This window comes from Schistocerca cancellata, chromosome 10 (assembly GCF_023864275.1).
Source record: "Schistocerca cancellata isolate TAMUIC-IGC-003103 chromosome 10, iqSchCanc2.1, whole genome shotgun sequence".
Classification (NCBI taxonomy): Eukaryota; Metazoa; Arthropoda; class Insecta; order Orthoptera; family Acrididae; genus Schistocerca; species Schistocerca cancellata.
In genome coordinates, this window is record NC_064635.1 from 74,013,874 (window position 1) to 74,035,909 (window position 22,036).

At 40.4% G+C, this 22,036-nt stretch overlaps 1 protein-coding gene across 2 annotated transcripts in view; it reads left to right on the top strand.

The window, feature by feature from the left end:
* LOC126106640 (speckle-type POZ protein-like) overlaps positions 1–22,036 on the top strand; it is a 100,333-nt gene that overhangs the window by 48,056 nt on the left and 30,241 nt on the right. For both annotated transcript variants that reach the window (XM_049912994.1, XM_049912995.1), the window contains exons 2-3: positions 3,124–3,432; positions 17,049–17,506. In XM_049912994.1, the coding sequence (XP_049768951.1) occupies positions 3,124–3,432; positions 17,049–17,506 (767 nt within the window). The remainder of the gene's footprint in view (positions 1–3,123; positions 3,433–17,048; positions 17,507–22,036) is intronic.

A 22,036-nucleotide genomic window follows, 5' to 3' on the forward strand; every position in this document is an offset into this window, starting at 1 on the left:
TCGGCAGATAGTGAAGGCCATTCCACTTAGTTGATTCCTGCCTCCCGGAGGAATCCTTACACAAAGTGGGCACAGTGTATAGCTTTATAATGTCATTGCAAAAGATAAGATGGAGTCCTACTGTCAAACAATAGTCACAACCATAGTAAAAAGACAGCTTTGTGACAACTTATCACTTGGTAAAACCAGCTAAATCAAAATAGGAGTAACTGTGTCTGAACTACTTTGCAACAAAAAATTGCATAGTTAACAATGATGAATGTGTTACAAATTTACTAAATAAATAACAAAAAATATATATTATATGTATTGCGCCACGTATCGCGTTGCTGTCATGTGTTGCTCTCTTATAAAGTGTCCGACAAAAATAGTGAAGCAGTCACAAGGAGAGGACTAAACAAGATGAAAATTCGTTGGTTGCGAGGTCATGAAATTCTATTTTGGTGATTACAAATTCAAGCCCTATTATCAGTGTGACAAGCACTCCCTCTGCCGTGGATGCATGCACTTGTGCTGTTAGGATGTCGTGCCATTGTATGAGGGAAGCTGACCCACAACTGTTGTAACTGGTCCTCTAAATTCTGTACATTGGTACTGGACAGAATTGATATCCAAACTTTTCCCACACATGTAGGCCTGCTATTGGGGACATAGTTGGGGATCTTGCTGGCCATGGAAGTACTGCAACATGACTCGGACAGTTCACAGGTACACATACTATGGGTGAATAAGATTTGTTCTGTTCAAAAATTCCACCACGGTGTTGTCGCACAGAAGGAAACACGGGATGATCCAGGAGGTATTTCTGGTCACCATTTTAAGTGCAGCCATTTGTGTTGTTGTGTTAATGGTAGACCTTGCCTGGGATTGTAATACCTTAGTCTGTCTACTTACGGTCCCTGACCAGTGCTGTGGGATGACACAATGTTGCAGGGAATCCATTACTTGTCCTCAGGTAGTAGGTACAGATCTGATGGGATTACAGTGTGCTAGGTCCACAATATCATGCTCCTTCCTTGCGATCGTCAGACATACTAGACAGGAACTTTGACACCGAGTATGTCTTCGCTCAGGTAACTGTGCACTCGGACATCAGGGTGTCCGAATGTTTCACAATCCTGTAAAATAGCAAGATTCAGCCAGTTATCCCAATGGAGACGGGTACATAGCATCTGTGTGGCCTTCACAGGGATCATTCAACATCTCATGCTGCTCATGCCCTTCACAAACCCTACCAAGCATGGTAACAACACTAAACACGAACAACACTAATGAACTCTGGTAGCTGTTCTACCTGTTAACAGAGATTTGCAACAGTAGTCATTTTCATATCGACCCAAGGTGTACGAGGTCTGTTCAAAAAATTCTGGAACATGTGTAATTTCGCAGTAGTGGTTTTTTGGAGTGAAATGCAGTTGGTATCCCTGCACACACCTGTGTTTAATGTGTAACTGTTGGAAATTTAATTGTTTTATGTCTGTTAGTTATTGGTCAGTGCTGTATTTAGCAGAACATTGTGGCATACAGATTGAGAATTTCGAGATGGCAGAGAATGCGGAGCGAAATGTCTGCATTAAATTTTGCATTAAACTGTAGAAAACCTTTACAGAGACCCACCAAATAATAAGGAAGCTTGTGGTGATGAGTGCGTAAGCTGTACTTCGTGTTACAAATGGTTCACATGTACTTTAAAAATGGCCGGACGGAAGTTAAAAATGATCCTTGTTCAGGATGGCCTTTAATGTCTACAGACGAGGCTCGTGTAGGAATGTCAACAAAATTGTGTCTGCCAATTGAAGACTGAGTGTCCGAGAGATGGTAGAAGGATGCAACATTTCAGTTCGATCATGTCATGAAATTGGTGCAATTGAGAATGAGGTGTTCCTCAAGAGAGTCATAACTGGTGATGAGACGTGGGTCTATGGTTACGATGTTGAGACAGCGGTTCAGTCTTCCCAATTCATCATATTCGTCGATGGTACTATCGGGACATGTTGTGGCACCTGCGAGAAAATCTGAGAAGGAAATGGCCTTAAATGTGGTGAGACAATTCATGGCTCTTCCTTCACAATAACGTGTGTGCATGTTCATCCCTGTTGGTGCGTGACTATAGCACAAAGAATTAAATCGCTTAGCTGTCTCATTATGTGTACTCACCCAACCTGGCCACCACAGACTTTTTTTTATTTCTAAAGTTGAAAACCCCGTCGAAAGGACAAATATTTGCAAGGACACGCGGGATAAAAGATAGCACTTCCCACGATCCAGCAAGACGTGTACCAAGACTGCTTCCAGAAGTGGAAATGCATTGGGAGTGGTGTATCAATTGTGGAGGAGAGTATTTCAAAGGAGACCATACAGAATAAGTAAAAGGTAAGTGTAGTAAATTTTTGTGGACAAAGTTCCAGAATTTTTTTGAACAGACGTCGTGTATGTGTACAAAGTTAAATTGACATCTGGCCATGTATTCTGTGTGCTTCAAATGTTTTGTCAGGCAGTGTATTTTGAATTAAATCAGTTTTATACTGTGTTTGCATCTAATTAACATATCTAGATGAATGATCTAATTACTGACATAGGTGTCTGTATGCCACCATACTGCCTAAGCTGAAGTCTTTATCGTAGCTGTAATACTTACTTACTGGATTGATATGTTGATAATGATTTGCACATCTCATCATCATTCAATGAATTGTTAAAAACCATTCAACAGCCAAGATCACATAAAATATTTTTTACTTAAAACGGCCGGTTTCAACCGACTATGCTGTAGTCTTCAGGTCTTAAACGTGTTTTACAACAAAACGTTTTAAGACCTGAAGATAACAGCATAGTCAGTTGGAACATGGTCCATCCACCTTCTTTGTAGTCAGGAGTTTCTCAAGTGTGTCATACCCGACGTCTGGGTGCAAACCATTTTGACGGGCCTGCACGTGCTGCTGCCGCCAGACCACACCCATTCGGTCTTTAGCATTTCATGTGAAATGTCACACAGTTTCCACTTCTTGGAATGTAATCATCTGATGGTTTCTATATAGTAGATATAGCACTGTGCTGAAGGTTTCTTTCCAATTGTGTATATAGCCTTACAAAATGGTAACAAGTACACTTTTTCTGTTGCAGATGACATTTGAATTTGGGGCACAGCAGAGTTCTGGCTATGTACGTGAAGTAGCCGTAACAAACTTTGTGACAACCAAGGCTACATTTACATGGAATGTGCATCAGCTGAGGAATTGGCCGAAAGGCACTTTTGAAGCCTCATCACCGCCGTTTGTCCACCCCAGTGCGAGTATGTGGAGCATGCACCTGTCCAAAGACAGCCACGAATCCGTCCATCTTGGTTTCATACTGGTCTCTTCTGAGAAGGGAGCACCTGTGAGAGCCAGCATAAAGACAAAGGCCAAATCCAAAGCCAGTCAAATAAAAGAGGTATGCCAACATCTGTACCCAGTTCTTTTGTTGACAGTAAGTAATTTTCATGACTCATGTATCAGCATAAGGAAGACATAAAGCCACATTATGGTTTGTTGAGTAGGATACTGTATTAAAAATTAAAAGCGTGGATACAGTGTAACAATAGCTACATTTGTTTGTTTACGCATGGCAGTAATACAAATCTTTCGGTGCCAGATTTATTGGCCATGTACGTGACTTGGTAATTGGGCATGTAGAGGAGGATAAAACATTTTATGTGATCAGTTGATGTGATTGTGGGGATCAGAGTGACTGGTGTGGTGACGATACAGTGTGTTGATACTGAGGTAGGTTGGTGCTAGTCGTGTTGCTGCTGATTCATAGCTGATGGATTTTATCTCCACATACTAGTGGCTTTACAGGTGTTGCTCAGAGCAGACTAACCTGTGCTGTGTCCACTGGTTCCTGCTTCATCATTCTCTAGGTTGCCGGTGACTGGCAGTCTCTTTTGTTGTCCCTGCTGCAATGGCCGTTCAGTCACCCAATGTCCATGGAGCAACTTTTGTCTGTTGTAATTAGATTGTAAGGGAGGTCACCATGCTATAATTAGAGGCTGAGGTCAGACAGCAAAAATAAAGTTGAATGGAAACTGAGGATGTCACAAAATGATATCAGACCTTGGGGAAAATATAAAAATCGGTAGCAGAGAGACAGACTTTCCCCATAATGCAAAGTCAGAACTGGGATATGGACATCAGATACAGATTCAGGAATGACATGAAGTGTCATAATCTAAAAGCAACATGAGAACTAAAATCGGTTCCAGATTCTGACTCCGTACCAGAATAGCTCATCACATCATGTTCTATTATCTGAATATCATAGTATGATCTACAGTAATTGAATGCCCTCCTGAATGTTCCTCCACAGCAGTTTTGGTCTCCCTCCCACACTCTTTGTCTTTCAGAGCACTGAATTTCCCATAGTATCATATCGAAACTCGTGAGCTTTGTTTGCAGTGCCTTCCAGTGATAGATCAATGCTCGGCTACTTCACCGTGCCAGTCTTCATAATGGGGCACAAACTTTACAATCCCCCCTCAAAAAATCCTCAAATTCTCCTTTGTAGGTGGCCGGGCAATGGCACGGCAATGTGTGCAAACTACACTGTATTTACATGGTGGTCTCTCCATAACTCCAGTTGTGGAGCTAGCCACTGCCCACTGTAAGTTTCCTAGCAGCCGACATAACTGCTGGATTTTCTATGGGAACCTCTGTGAATGAACTTGTCCATTCTCTGCATTCTTGAGTGACCACAGAGGCTGTAACTCAATGGCAGATCTGCTTCTTTGTAACAGGAAAGCCTTTAATGTCCCCACTCATGTTTGTGAGATCCTTTGAAACTTAATACTGTCTTTAATTGGGCCACCCCATCCAGAACAAAGAAAAATGCTTGTGAACCATTCTTGTTCATCTTCTACGGATTTAAGAAAAATCTCATAGTAACAAGGCACAGATTAATTTTAGCCCTTTTGTCCGGAGCTTAGGTCCATGAAGTATTACTGGACTTAACACTCTCTCCTCTCCTCTTTCCTGTTCTAGTTGCGAATGGTGCATGGGAAGAAAGATTGCTGGCCAGCTTCTGTGAGAGCTCGCATATCTCTAACTGCACCTTAATTGAGTTTTTGTGAGATATGCTAGTGCAATACAGGATGGCGCAGTTAAAAATCAGTCCACCTCCTCTTTGAATATGAATGCAATATTTCGACTTCTGAAACAGAGTAACTAGCTGCAGTAATTGACAGTTTTGTGCAATAATCAGTTGTTAGCATTCTTCACTCATGTTTCAGTTTATTTCACATTTCTCTTTGCGGTCTGAAAAATGACTTTCTCTTTAGAAAAAAGAACTGAAATTGTGGAAGCGTATTTGAAAACAGGTTTGATTAAGGAAACTTGCGAAATTTTCAGGGTCAGGTATGTGGATAGAGGACTATGAGCAAAGAGGGCAGTTCAGAGTCTATATAAAAACTGGTGCACCTATAGACCTGTGCAAAGTGTAAAATAACAAAGAATTTCTTCAGTTTGCACACTGGAAGTTATTGCAGACATTTGCCAAAGAATTATCCAGAGCCCAAAGAAGTCTACAGATACATTTACGTAGGCGTAGTTGCCAGCAGATATTGAAACATCTTAGTCTGAAGCCACATTGTGTGACAGTTGTGCAACAATGACGGGAGGATGACAGTTGGCTTCTGAATAACATCGATTATGGATCTTTCTGGTCACATGAATTCAAAGAACATGAGGTACTGTTCAACGGAGACCATAACATTGTGTGTCAGTAACCACTCTGTGACAAAGAAACCAGCATTTGGTGCTGTGAAATACAGACGCGCGTCATTGGACCAGTGTTTTTTGACACTACTGCCAACATGGTTGCATATATGGAAATTTTTTGTACATTTTATGCTCAACTTGTTGAATATGAATGACGATATTGCTTCTTCCACCAAAATGGGGCAACATGCCATATGTCTGAGGTAACACTAGAAACAGTCCATGATGCCTTCAACTGAGGAACAAATTGTCAGAAAACGTTTATGGCCACCACACGTTTGCCGGATCTGACGTGATTTTTTTGCTGTGGGGGCACTTGAGGAGCAAGGCGTGTCAAACAAATCCACACACAATACAGGAACTGAAAGATAACATCAGCTACAATGTTGCCGCCATTGACATCCGAACTTCACACCAGATGTATCTGAATATGCCTAGACTGTAACTGCTGCCAGTGCATGTTTGGTAGTCATTTATCATTACAGTTACTGGTATTTCCATCTGTTTATGTGCAATAGTTCTATTTATTTGTTTCCACTCCCAATGCCAAATGTTGATCCTCTGTAGGCCTTAGAACTTTCTACAGTTCTGATTGCTCTGCAAAGAATGTCATCATCCATGCCAGTGGTTTGTTGTGTAAAACAGTTTAATTCAGTTGTGAGCAAAAATTGAATAAAATAATCACAAATTGCAGTTTCGAATTCATGCTGTAATAAAAGCCAGTGTATACGGTCTCCATTACTGAACCTGCCAGAGAGAAACTCAAATGCATCGTGCTGAAAAATGAAAATTATTGCTTAAATATTGCATGTGAATATTAATGGCAAAAGGCTCAATTTTAATTATACACACAGACCTATATATTTCACTAAACATCTCATTTATTGGTTTAAGGAGTATATAACAGCAGTACCTTCTCATAGTTAATCAGTCAAGATGAGGGATAGACAAAATGGGATTCTGAAATGGTGGTTCACCATTTTTATTATTTCTTCACATCAGCGAGTAGAATAGAACAGTAGCACAGACTTCCAAAAGTCCCTGTACAAAATGAGCCTTGGGACTTCTGTGTGCACATCATCTGAGATAAAGCATAACAAAATATGTTATCAAATTGGTACATTACAGTGCTCCTAATGATGACAACCTTTATTAGCAGAGCAACAAGTTTGGCACCATTCTGGTTGTGCTAACCATTACAGTCAATCTTTTTTTTTTTTTTTTTTACTGGTTAAGTTGTATTTTCTTTGAGATTGGGTTGGATTTTATCGTTGTTTGGTATAGGAAGGTCAGGAGATTGATTTTTCTTTCACCACATTGTATTACATATATTACATAAACAATGAGTGTTGCCATGAAATTTTTTTTTACCTTGACACTGATAATAAAGCTTCAGTTTTTTACAGAGTAACATGTAGATTATCATTATATTATTCTGTTGCCATGTGGTTACATTTTGAGTAATAAGTAACATTGGGGTTGTTGCTGTTACTTTGCTGCTTGTGAAGTTGGATTTATTGTATCTGTCCTCAATATATTTATTAATCTTGCCTCGCTGTTTGGTTAAGTTTCACTGGAAACAAGGTAAAACCATTTAAAAGACCTGTGACCTCAGTTGCATACTGAATTATGTTCAATAGTTTTCATTACTTAGCTTTCTTAAACTTCAGTTGACTGTTTACATGTGAAAATGTTCCTTAGCAAATCAACTTTTTTTTTCTCTGTGCAATAGTTCTTCGACATACTATTCACAATTTTAACAATCTGGGAAAAGACAGATTTCTGCTTACAATAAAGAAGACATGTCAAGTTGCAGACAGGTGCAATCAAAAGACACTTACAAAGCTTTTGGCCACAGCCTTCATCAGAAAAAGACACACACACCATTCACACTCACAAGCAAGCACACCTCACGTACAAGCGACCACCAACACCAGCATCTCGGGCCGAGATGTGTGCGTGAGGTGTGGTTGCTGTGTGTGTGTGTGTGTGTGTGTGTGTGTGTGTGTGTGTGTGTGTGTGTGTAATTGTGCCTTTCTGCAACTTGATATGGGTTCTTTACAGCCTACATTGTTGGTATTCCTATCTGAATGTTCCATTGTTTGATATTCCAATTTTCAAATGTTTGAAGCTCATTCATATCAATTGTACTGGATGCGTGGATTTCAATAATTTTTATGTCATTTCTTGGTTTACTTTGAGTGGAGAAACATTTTTCTTGTTGATAGTTCTTTTAAGGAAAATTTTAATGGAAGTTCTTCATTTTATCATTTATTTTGTGACAAGTTATCTTTATAAATGTAATTCACAGAAATTTCTCCTGCTTATGAAATGTTATGGCTTCAGATTTACTCATTTGGATGACATCTATAGTTGTCAAATGGTGCACCCGCTCATCGTTCCAGGCAAGGGCATAGTGAGTTGATGTACCTTACAGCCCTCAGGAAGGCAGAAGACACTGCTTGCAGACTTGCCACACTCCATCAGATGGCAGCAACGTATGAAACAAGAGCGTAGAGGAATCAAACACACACAGCAATAGTCTAGCTTCCCAGAGAAGAAAACCAGATAATAACTAATTGTTAAAGGGGAGGCAGAGGTATGCTCTCTCATGAAAAATTATACCTATTTGTCCTGACAGAACATCACTGAATTCATGGGAATTTGGAGTAGCAGTTCACATGAATTTTATCTAATAGCAGTGCACACAGGCTGTCTTCTGATTTTTATTATTTGCTAACGTGTAACACAGTTTGTATCTATGGTGCCAAAGTACTGTCTGTAACATCTCCAAGCCCTTGCTTAATGTCTTCGTAGGTATTTACTTGCAATGTGTTTAGGTTGTTACACTCTTTTATGTTGGCTGCTGCATACTGTCTCTAATGAGCAATGCTGGCAGACAAGCCTAATTGTTGCTTCAGTGATGGGAGGAATGCGTAGAGTTTCTGTATTGTCCCGTGTTAATTTTTGTTCATGATTGACGGCACCGCTTGAAGCAAAGATGCTACTAAAAAGTACATGTCACTTGTACTTTTCTCGTGTACGCACAGCTACATTTAGTCATTCTTTATTTGCTCTATAAGATTAGTTCACTTACCAGTGATGTCACAAGCTAACATGTTAAAGTTGATATTGTCATTGTGCATACATAAATCTGCTCGATTCTCCTTGCATCCTCACAGTTGAACATCTAAGTCTTCTGTCCCAGTCCCGTTTGATTGCAGACTATTCTGTGATTAAATGAAGTTAATGTACCCGACACAAACTAATCATTGTTAATCGGAAAAACTCTGCTCCTTGCTGTTCCTTGTACACCTTTTCCCTGGTGTTTCCTGATTTTGTGCACAGATGGAGACAGTGCAGTGTGTGTTGTGTGTCACTACTTACACATTTTCGTACTGGACTCACTGGCATCAAGTTCAGCGAGGCATGCAAGTGGCAGCAATACTGAGTGAAACAGAGAAATAATAAGCAGCAGATCAACTCTGCACAGAACTCTAGACCTATTGTACCACACCCTGCATGACTCAAAATTGCTCATCTCCATATCAAAGTATTATTCTTTATCTTCAGTTGCCTACCGCTTATGTTTGTTATAAGACACAGTCCTTTGGTGTACCCAGACTAAGACTAATTCCTTGATAGCACTAATTGCTTATCAATTAGTGTTCCTTCACCAATAGAAAAACTCAGTTAATATAATCTGTATATTCCTTGTTTGACAATTACAGACGTACTTTATCTTTTACACTCAATTGGTGAAACACTTTCTGGCAGATATTTGTTCTACAAAACATCTAAATTACCCATTTATATTACTAGAAGTATTTCTTTAGGTTTTCATGAGGTAAAAATCATTCATTTCATTTGTCCCAGAATATATTAATAAATATATGTTAGCATCTTTCTGATCTCCCTTGTGATAGCTGGCCTTTTGACCCAAGGAATGGAGTAGGATGTGTGGCAAAGGGTCTCATATGGAATAGTGTTCCTGTATTAAACCTTCTCTCCTCCAACACCTTTGAATAACTTAACAACATACTGTTTAAGTCTGCACATTGTCCACTGCCTAAATATGAAGATTCCCTTACTTTATTTGCTACTACTGCTTTTTATCAGTAGTCACTTCAGGTTGCTGCCTATTTAATCCATTTGTCTCCCTGCTTATAAGTTCAATTTTTAAGTCTTGGCATTATTTATGATGACTACTGTCTTTTTATACTATCTCTATCACAATCTCAATTCTAACAACAACCAATTTGCATCTCCCTGTGGAGAGGTCAATATTAGCCTTTCACTCATTGAGAAACTCTGTCCCCAAATTACAGTCTGCAACCAGAGAATCAGTTACTAGAAACGTGCCTGAATTTACTACATTTTTATGTTCAAAGTAGCACATGAGCTTGGCATTTCACACTGCATGACCCAGTGCCTATTGCTCCCTGTATCTTACAGTTACTGATGGTCAAGGTTAGAACAGCCATATCTTCACATATCTTTCCTTACAAGTCAGTAGACATTACATTTACAACGGGACCTGTGGTTGGAATGTTTCCTATGTGTGCATTCAGTGCAGAAAGTGACACCGTAATGTCAACTGTTACAGTTAGTGGTATCAGAATACAGCTCGTCCTGAATGTCACACTTGTTTATCATATCTAACTAGGTTGATTGGTTGGTCACTTCATCATCATCATCATCATCATCATCATCATCGTCATTGTTCTGCCTAAAGGCTGGTTTTTCCATGGTAGTCTCCAGGCTGTCCGGCCTTCTGCCATCCTCTTCAGGTCTGCATAATTTCCTCTTCCCTTTATGCTGTCTATCACCTTGTATCTCCTTCTTCCTCTGTCTTCTCCCACAAACCAATCCTTCCAAAGCATCTACTAGCAAGCACTCCCTTCTCAATGAATGTCCCAACCAGTTCTTTTTCCTTTCTCTTACAACCTTCAGCAGACATCTTCTCTCACCAACCCTTTCCAATACTCTTTCATTACTCACTCTTTCCATCTAGCTTATTCTCTCCATTCTCCTCCACATCCACATCTCAAATGCTTCTAACCTTTTTTCATCCTCTCGTCTCAGTGTCCATGTTTTTGCCCCATATAGTGCCAAATTCCAGACAAAACATTTGCCAAGCCTTTTCCTTAGTCCTTTATCTAATTTGCCACATAAGAGGTTCCTCTTTCTGTTGAATGCCTCCTTCCCTATGGCAATTCGAGTTTTCACCTCCTGGTGCCATCTCAAGTCTTCAGTTATTGTGCTTCCGAGATATTTAAATTCACTTACTTGGCTAATGGTAGATTGTCCTATTTTAATATTGGACAGTCTGTGTCTTGTACTGATGACCATACTCTTTGTTTTTGCTGTGTTTATTTGCATCCCATATTCCACACAAGCTTCATTCAGATCTTTGAGCATGTTATTCACTGTCTGCTCACTTTCTGGCACTAATACCATGTCATCAGCAAATCTTATACATTCTATTCTCTTTCCACGAATACATATTCCTCTTTTACCATCTAAGCTTTTCGCAATAATCTCTTCAAGGTATACGTTAAACAACAGTGGGGAAAGGCAACAACCTTGTCTAACACCTCGTCCAATGCTGCTTCCTTCTGACATTTCATTTCCAATCCTTGTCCTTACTTTCTGGTGTAAATATAGATTCTGTATCAGTCGTCTCTCTTTCCAATCTACTCCTTTCCTCTTCAAGATATCCATCAGCTTGTTGCACTGAACTCTGTCAAAAGCCTTTTCTAAATCTATAAAAACAGCAAAGATTTCTCTACCCTTTTCCATATATCTTTCTCTTATAGTTCTTAGCAGGCCAATAGCATCTCTTGTTCCTTTTCCTCTTCTAAATCCGAACTGCCCCTTTGCAATCCCTCTATCCAGCTTGCCATATAACCTTCTATTCAACACTCTCAGCAAGACTTTAGCTGCATGAGAAATTAGACTGATCGTCCTGTGCTCTTCAAATTTTTTAGTATTTCTCTTTTTCTCTATTGGTATCATAACTGTTGCAGCGAAGTCCTCAGGCCATTCCTCTTTGTCATATATCTCATTACAGAGGTAGACTATTTCTTTTCTTGCCTTGTTTCCCAGACTCTTCAACAGTTCTGCTGGCAAATCATCTATTCCACATGCCTTCCTATTCTTCATCTCCTTCACGCCTTTTCTACTTCTGCTTCCAAGATGGTAAATCCCTTTCCATCTTCCAGCACACATTGCTCCTTTCAACCTTAATTTTGCTTTGCATTTCATCCCCGTTATACAGACATTCAGTACATTCTTGGCATCTGTTCGAAACCTCCTGTGGTTCTTCTGCTAGAGTACCATCCACTCTTTCTATTTCTATGTTATTCCTCTTTCTATTACGTTCAAAAACTATCTCACTAGCCAGTCTATACATCATTTCATACTTTCCCTCTCTCTCCATTTTCTCTATTTCGTCACATTTCTGTTTCATCCATTTTTCTCTTGCTTCTTCAGTTTCTCTTCTTAATTCATTATTCAGTTTCCTGTACCTCTTTTTGCCTTCTTCAGTTTCTACACTTTTCCACTTTCTGCGCTCTTCCCTCTTTTTCAACATGTTTTCTGTTATCCATTCTTTCCTGGTGCTTTGGGATACTCTAATTCCTAGTACTTCTTTGGCAGAGTCCATGAGTCCTTCCCTCATTTTTATCCACTTGTCATTAACACTTTCATCAACACTACCTCTTTGCCATTTTTCCATAAATCTGTTCTCCAAATCTGATGCCTTTCCTACCTCTTTGAGTCTTTCTATGTTCAGTCTTTCCTTTGCTTTACCTCTCCAGACTTTTTTCAACTTCACTTGTATTTCTCCCATCACTAGGTTGTGGTCTGAATTTATATCCGCTGATGGATAAGCTTTAGCATTGTTCAAACAGTTCCTAAACCTTTTTTATATCAGGATGTAGTCCAGCTGATATCTTTCCCTATTCATATTTGATATCCATGTGTAATGTCTCCTTTTGTGGTGTTCAAATAATGTGTTACCCACTGCTAATGAATTTTCTTTACAGAATCTAATTAGTCGTTCACCTCTCTCATTTCTTATTCCTAATTCAAATTTTCGTACTGTATCTTCATCTCTTTCTCTCTTCTCTCTTTCTCAATGTGTTCCCCTCCCGGAGATCCGAATGAGGGGAAGTTTTAACTCCCGAATCTTTCACATGGAGAGACATACCATGTACTGCTTTGAAATGTAATGTGGTAGTTTCCCGTTACTTTCCACATAGGTAGTAGGATGCCCAGCCTAAAGTCAGCCGCTCACCATGAGTCAGACACTGTCTGTAGCAGCCCCTCTGGGGTTCAGTAACTACTTGTACTCTTTTTGCACCCAAGCCCATCTTCTCCGCCTTCGCTGCCGTTGAGGTCTTCACCGTATCCCTGGCAAGGGGCCCTCACGAGGTACTATTATCCGGGCCAGGTGAACCAAGGTTTTTTTAATGAGGTGTTACTCCTCCCCCCTCCTCCTTTCTCAACCGGGCTTGGGACCGGCTATGGCGGAGTTGGTCACTGCCCCTGCCCCATTCCTCAGCTGCCATTCCGTGGCCTAATCTAGTCGTAGTTAGTTTTCCTGTGCAGATGTGGATGGTTGATTTTTGTCATCTGCCACTTGTCAGGAATCAAACTACACCAATCCTGATTTGTTTATTGGCACTGTGACTGATTCTGCCGATAGATATTGCTGTTGTGGTTTATATAGCCTGGATTGTACTGGTTGTCATGTTTTTGCCTGTGCTGATTTAAGTGATTACTGTGGTTCTGTTTGTTGTTGTTGTTCTTGTTCTTCTTCTTCATTGCTCTTTATGTGCTATAGTGTTGGGTTGATTTGCATGGTGGTTTTGGTGGTTTTGCTCTGTATAATGGTGGTGATTGTTGTTGTTGTTGTTGTTGTTACTATTCTTGTTTTTGTTATTGTGAAACTTTGCATTCTGTGACACAGCTTTCACATTTTGTGGATTAACTCTATGTAACCTAGAGCAGATGTGAAGTCCTCAGTATTTGGTTCCCATACATTTATCAACTTTTCCCAGATGTATATGGGCAGCCGTGCCTTTAATATCCTCAGCACATCATTTTGCAACATAATTTGTCCCAGAGCCTTTTCTTGTTTAAATATTTTCCAAATTACTTTCATAGGCTGTCCTAGCATGCTTGGAATGGCTCCAGATGGGAAACATGTTTATGTAGGCACCCCTGCACTCCAACTAACCAATATTTGGGTGAGAAGCGAGTTTTGAAATTCACCAAAGTTCTGCAATATTCCGCAGTGTCTATTGCCCATAATGTGGCGTCTCCCTGGATATATCTACGGAGAAATGCTATCCTTTGAGTATCCTACCAGGATTGTGGCACTGCTCTGCTAAAAGTTCCGACAAGTACAATAGGATGAATGTTGTTCTCGTCTTGCAAAGGTACTTGAAACTGTATATTAAATGCTTCTCCATCATCATACAAGTAAAGAATGGTACAACCCCCCCCCTATCACATGGTGAATTGTGTGACAATGGAATTAATGGCTCAGATTGCACTCACAGCATCTTGTTCAGCGTGGGTTCAGAAACAAAATTTTCCCTGGAACGTCATGCAACTTATTTCTCATCATGCACTACCTTCTTCTCTTCTTAATGATTTTTAATTGTTCACCCACTGAATTTTGCCATAGTGAAAAATCTGAATCAAATTTATGTAAAATTACTTAACTCAACTCATTCTCCATGCAATTGTTGGAGTGATTGTATTCTTCCATCATCACACTAGAAATTCTGCCAATAGCTTCTTGTAATTATGTGAGGTAACTGAAAAATTTTTTGCCCCACACGGACATTCAGGAAATGAGCTCTTCTGATAACTGCTTTCTCTGCAATTCATACTGGTTGTGTATTGATAACTCCTGCTTGGCGGGAATATTGTTCACGTATTTGACAGCTTTGTGATCAGTGTAGCTGGCTGTCACGTGGATGACCTCGGTTCAATTCCCGGTAGTGCCAATGATTTTTCGTTGGTGGTAGTACTGTTATGTGGTACACTCAGCCTCATGATGCCAATTGAAGTACGTGACCAAATAGTAGCAGCTCCATGGTCTAGAAAGCCTGCAAAATGGCCCGTAGAGTGGTGTGCTGACCATATGCCCCTCCATAGCGTATCTGCATGACCTTCAACATCGCAGCACGTCAGCAATCATTGGTTGATATATTAAAAAACAAGAAACCCGCCTTGATTGCGAAAAAAGTACCTAGTGTTAACCTAGGTTTCGGCATAGATAACTACACCTTCTTCAGAACAATAAAACCCACAAGTGCCTAAGAAGACCTTTCTCAATGATTAAAAGAACACCATAGCTATACATTTATAAACGAAAAAAAGGAAAATGCAAACAGTACATGCGTATAAAGTCAAAGCCACTACTGACACCATTAAGTTAAGTAGTGGCTTTGACTTTGTACATATGTACTGTTTGTGGGCGGGGGGAGTCATCACGATAACTGTGCAGACTGTGTTTATTTGTAGGGTACATGAATGGGAATTCTTGTTTGGATATATTGCAGATGTCATAAAGACCTCTGCTCAAAGGCAAGGATGGAGATCCAGCATATTTTACATGTTCAGGCATTTTGAGGCCACAGGATATGGTGTGGTTCAGCAAATACTCAGCTCCATTGAAAGACCTGCACAAAGCCCAGATCTTAACATACCAGAAAACACATCATAGGGAACAACTGAATTCCATGTGGCCCCATGATTGTACAAGAAAAATGAATTGCTGAAAAGTGTTGAAATTATAGCTCCTGAGATGGTCCGCTATATGGCAAGGAACCTGCCTGTGTGGCTGAGTTCACTAACACTCACATGTACGATGGTGTTTGACCTGGATGTAAGCCGGTTCAAATCCTAGTGGTGGATAAAAATTTCACTGTTAGTATTTGGCTGTCAAGGGGAGGAGAGTTGATGGCGTAAAGTTTCAGATTCCCAGATTTGTGCCAATGTCCTGGTTTAAATACTAAACCTCTCCACAGTGTCTCATGAAGTGAGAGCACATGACACTATTGATGGTGGTCTGTGCGTCATCATCATTACCTAACACAAACATTACATTACACTCCACACAGACACACAGGACATACATGTAGTATTACAAACCCTTGTAATGGAACATGTTGTAAATAAACAATCTAGCAGAATATGCCAAGGAGAACGTAGACATGATTAGATCCCTGTACCATGTCGGTGCACTACAGATCTGCTGGCTACATCGTTTATATAAGCAAGCATTCCAATACACAGTATACTGCAAAATGTGATTCCTCACCTCATGGGGGTAATTATTTGCAGTCGCTGGGAAATGGTGCACTTGAGAAGGGAAGCTAAATGTATACATAATTGAAAATAGTAGCCACTTGAATTGTCTGCCAATTTTTATTACAAAATTGGATTGCAGAAATGCATTTAAACAGTAATGTGGAACCTGTAATCATATTCATTTTCACATTTCAGTAATTTTTAGAATACTCATTTCTTGGATAAATGGCCATCACAAATATAGCCTTGAGGTGTATTCTCCAGTAACTGCAGCACAATTCCAAGGTAACATAATGCATTATGCCCTTTACTATGTGTAGGTGTGAATTCTCTAGACTGATTGTTGTAACCATTATCATGGTCATCATCACAAATGTTGGAAATATCCGATACCTCTGATGACTCTGGTGTATGCTCCCAACCCCTGGTTTTCTTTGTCTTCTTTCCCACCTACTCAGTGAAGCACCCACTTCACCATTTACATCACACCATTTGAAGGAAAATTCATACAACGATGCAGTGAATTGCAGGTTTTAATAACATATTCAGAAAATATTTAATCAGTAGTAAATGCAATGTTCTTATTTTCTGTGTGATAAAAATGTGAAGAGTCTGGTCTATTTTATTTGCCTCATATTCACACATTCCACAGCTCAAATGACTGCTGTGATCTTGTTCGTATTTGTTATTTACAGGAATCAGAGGGATGGAGCAGTAGTCATAAGTAATGTTTATCACAAGATTCATAATATACCAAAGACAAGCAATTTACCTGCAACACACTATAACTCAACTCACTCCTGTGTAGATAACTTCTATGACGGTATCTTGATTTATCCTAAGTGTGGCCTCCATTACCAAATGCAGCACCAAAAGTCACTTTCTGGTGCCTTTAGCTTTGACGAAGCTGAACTGCTTGTCATCAGGACTCAGAATTAATAAATGTAATTTTTGTGTCAACAGCTGCCCGCCATAGAGTCTGAACTGTTCAAAGTGGGTGAGGTGATGAGGAAGCAGATCCTGCAAGGCTTCACCCTACCTAAGGATGCACAGTCAGACAAGCTGCTGCTGGAAAGTGAGGTGTCAGTGGTGTGCAGTGTTGTGGAGTCAGCTCCTGGGACCACCAACACTCTCAAGGATGACTTGGCAACACTGCTAAAGCTGAAGGAAGATGCCGATGTCACGCTGTTGGCCGGTTCCAGTAAAGTGTCGCTGATGGCACACTCGACGCTCCTGCGCGCACGGAGCAGAGTCTTCGCCTCCATGTTGCAGTCACCTGAGGTTGCCACTAAGTCAGGCTACATGTTTCACATGCGGGAAGTGGAGCCACGTGTGGTCAAGGAGCTTCTTTGCTACATCTACACCGACCAGACTCCATCAATCTCTGAGCTGCCGGAGGAGTTGCTTGCCCTCGCCAACAGGTTTGATCTCTAAACACCGTAAATACAGCAGGATGTGTCACACGTTCAATTTTATGATACTTTATTGTTGCTGGGACTCCTGAACATTACATCAGATAGAGTAAATGAATTTCTGCCATATACAGGGTGACCCACTTAAATGTTATTGTGCAAATATCTCTGGACAACAATAGATACTGAAAAATGGCTTCCACAGGTATGAATGTAACACAGGGACTCATAAAAGTAAATACTATGAGACTTTCTAAAACGTAAGCAGATGTTCCAGCACAGACTTAGGTTGTGTTTATTTTTATTTTTATTTATTTATTTATTTATTTATTTTTTATTTATTTGAGGACACCCCATATTATTTCTTATGCAATCAATAATGTGAAAATTCTCAGAAATTACGGCATTGTTTTCCTCACAATACATCAGTTACATCCCAAGAAATTGCAAAATGAAGTTGTGCTGTCCCACATAATGAAATATGTATCCCCACTGATCAATGTTTTTGGCAGGAAACCCCATTATTACTCTTAGCCCTCATAATAACAGTGAAAGTAAGATTGCACATGTCAATCGCATCACAATTATGAGCAACAGGTGGTTCACGCTTGCATCTCGAGGTGTGCAGTAGCAATACATTTCATTTATTTTGAGCATCCACCTTGCTTTGCAATTTATCAGACTGTTATTGACATATTGTGATTCAACTGAGACCATTCTTTTTGTGATTTTTGGTGTTATTCATTGGGAAAGAAATAATATGTGTTCATTAAAGAAAAGTTTCTGTTGAAAGTAATATTTGCTTACATTTCAGAACCTCTCATAGTATTTATTTTCGTGAGTCCTTGTCTAACATACATACCACGGAAAATCATTTTTCAATGTCTCTTTTTCGTTCTGGAGATAATAGCACTGAAACATTTAAGTGGGCGAGCCTGTGTTTTACCGAGCTGTGATAGAAAGGAAGGAACAGGATGGTCCAGTGCCCTAATGATGTTAAGTTCTTTAGAACTGGAGCACACTCATATCGAGGAAAGAAGGAAATTGGCCATCTAATTTCAATATAAATACGCTATTATTCACAGTAAACAGAGAGAAATCATAGAAAACCTAAATCTCTATGGCCAGACAGGGATTTGAACCTGAGATCCATAGCAGTGATACAGTAGTTAAGACATTGTGAAAATTAGTGCCTCATGTTACCCAGGATTATGAGAATGCGTGTAGCCTGTGGTCCACTGATAGTGACCAGCTAAACTTACATGTATCTGGGATACACATTAAGGTTCTAGTGTAAGACGTATGAAAACCAACTAATAGAAATTATATGAACATAATACCACCAAATTGTGGATTTAATTTTGGCACAATTAACACACATTGTTGGATTAAGGAAGATTCTGGCTCCATAAAACATGTAGTTCCAGTGCATAGTCACATGTATTTGCCATAAAGAGGCTTGCAACAAATCTGTGCTGATAGTAAGGTCATATTGTCCAAAAAGCTCAGCATTAAATTATTAAATCTATTAAATAAGAGGTAGGCAGAAGCCCTTTTGAAAAATGAGTAAGAACAATGAAGGCTTTCCTTAAAAAACTCAAAAGCTAGCCCACACAGCCTAACTCATCAAGTATAAATCTTCCCACCACCCTAGAATTGTTACCTGTAATCTCCATTAATGGAAGCTGAGGTCATATTCATATTCCGTGGCCAACTTCACCAGAGCAAAGTAATGCATGCCTTGTCCAGACCCAAAGACTTTTCTATCTCAGGTATACTGATACTGGCAAGGTATCTTTGCTTCAACAGGAATTCAATCTGCTGAAGGCTGAAGTTATATTAGCAACCATGGGCCATATGCTAGGAAAGAGCAGTCGACTGAGCACAGTGTAGGCAGACACGCGCGCGTGTGTGTGTGTGTGTTTGTGGGCGCGCGCATGCGGGCGTATGTCCACATGTTTTTCTCCTATAAGAAATTTCATTCCGAAAACTAGCTAGGCTCTGTACCTTTTATTTGTGTACCTATGAATGATGCAGCCCTTTTGCCCCCTGGTGAGTTGTCACCTTTATTCCTAAATAATTGATGAAAGCTAGAGTGATAAAAGTATGTGCATCCAATAAACTTGGCCTACTTTCAACTGGACTCACATTCTGGAGTGGCAGACATCACATTTTTGTGTGGTCTCTCAAATCTATGTTTTTGTAGGTTTCTTAAACAATACCTTTGAAGTTGACATATTCTGTTTCCTTCTTCATCTTCCTCCTATTGGGATGTGTGCCTTATAATAATTTCCTCCTTGGTGGAGCGCTGAACCATAACGTTCCTGTATTTTTACTGCAATATTTCAATGAAACACAGGGAATGGCTACAACAACTTTGAAACACAGTTCAAGCATCTACTACTAGTTGGCACAGCAGTTGCTGAAAAAACCCAGATGTTTGTGGAGGAAAATTTGAAAATCCAAATTTATAATTGTGCTACAGGCACTGAAATGCAAGGTGGTGTTGGCGGGAAATTTAAAGATGCAAGACTGTGCTGGTAGTAAAGTTAAATATGTTATACAGCCATGGAGACAAATTTAAAATAGGCAAGTTGGCAGTGGTGAAAAAAAAAATGATGCTTTTGGAAAAATTTAAACAATTCAAAATAGTGAATCTAACCCAGTTATGCATTGCAATGTCTTTGATACCACAGTCCACGATGACAATGTTCGAATGTATGCAAACAAATTGAATTTTGATCCACATTCAAAAGAATTGGTTATTTGTCAAACATAATTAAAGATATTAACAGTACTGGCATAACTCAGCACTAGTGATAAAACTCACTGGTTAAGCACCACTTGACTACCATTGTACTTCGATTATTGAACGGCATTTAGTGTAAGGTACAATGGACCCTAAAATTTACTATTCCCATATCCAAAATATACATAAGCACATGCCTGACCCCCCCCCCCCCAAACACACACACACACACACACACACACACACACACACACACACACACACACAAAATTATATGTCAAGTGTAGCAATGTTATTAGCATGTCTCACCTAACAACTAAAACGTGACTGTGATCTCTCAAAATAAGTTCCATAATGCTATTTTCATGTCTAAATTGTCTCTAAATATGTGGGGCGACCATTGACCTTGAGTAACTGCCACCTTCGAAGTGCAGAGGGAACAGTCTTTGGGGTCTCGTGGTTCTTTGGTTCAGTCTGGTGGACTTCGGTTGCAATGTGCATGTTATGGATTTCTGTAGTGTTTTTCTTGTGTTTTGTGTAATAGCTCGAAGTTAATAAAAGTGCCTGATCATAATTGGAGTTTTCTGTGCACAGTCAGTCACTACAGCCAGAAAACGCACATTGGTGATCCCAAGTTGCGAAAAGATGTTGGATTCGCTTGTTGTGTACCACTGGTTTCGCACCAACAGACAATGTCGCAACCTCCAGTTTTTCCAGCACTGCAGGACACTGCAATCGCAGAATGGACATTCGACTGTGAAGCGCAACGATTTACTCCTTGGGCTACTAATACACTGGGAATGTTTGTATCTCCCATGTTGGCTTCGACCAGCCAGATGACTCTAATCTTTGCTGGCACACCACACCGGGTTCTATACACATCAGCGCAGACACCTTCTACGGCAGTCTAAGCTCAACAGAATGCTCCTCCAGCACAAGGTCCCGGAAACCCCTCACCCGCATTTCTACTGCACAATACCGACCACCCACTCCTCACAGTGGTCCGCCGTTTAATGTCTCCCTCTCTGTGATGATCAAAGGGACACGTGCATCAACCGAGCCTGGCCATGTGTACGCCTACACGGCCTGCTGTCCTACGCACACCTTGGGTGATGCATCTGCCCTATCACTCAGCGCTCAATCACAATTTCGTGGCTCTGTTCGAGATTTCGCGTGCATCGGCCGCTGATCCTTCTGTGCCATGCTCATCGTGTGGTCGTACAAATTTCCTGCCTACAAGGACTGGATATCACGTCTCGCCTGCACAACTAATGGACGTCCAACGCAACACATCACTTGTCACTGAGGCACGGTTAGCATCAGTGAACACAGTGCAGAATCCCTGTACGCTTCATGCCTTTCCTACACCCCCGCAAGCACTAGCCCCCGGTCATTTTCCGAAGCTGCCGCCATTACAACCAGACAACACTGATGTGGTTTACCTTGGTGGACAACATGTTGGACATACACTGTATTGCGGACGACAGCGCTCGCTTTGTGTGCTCAATGAAGCACATGCATGACCACCCTCATCTGATCAGTGTCCTGTTGCTGAATCCACCCGAGAGCAACAAATATGCCTCTGCCGGTGCACTACTCATTGAACGTCTTTCTCTTCTGCCGGCAGATAAGATTCACAACATTATTTATGACAAGACATTAGGTGACAGAACCCCTTTACAGCTGTGGCGACGCTTGCATGCACAGGTCAGTACCGAGATCTTGCCGAACTTAGCGCTCTGGGCATTGTGCTTGGTGAAACTGCCGCAAGAACTACAATTACATTTTCT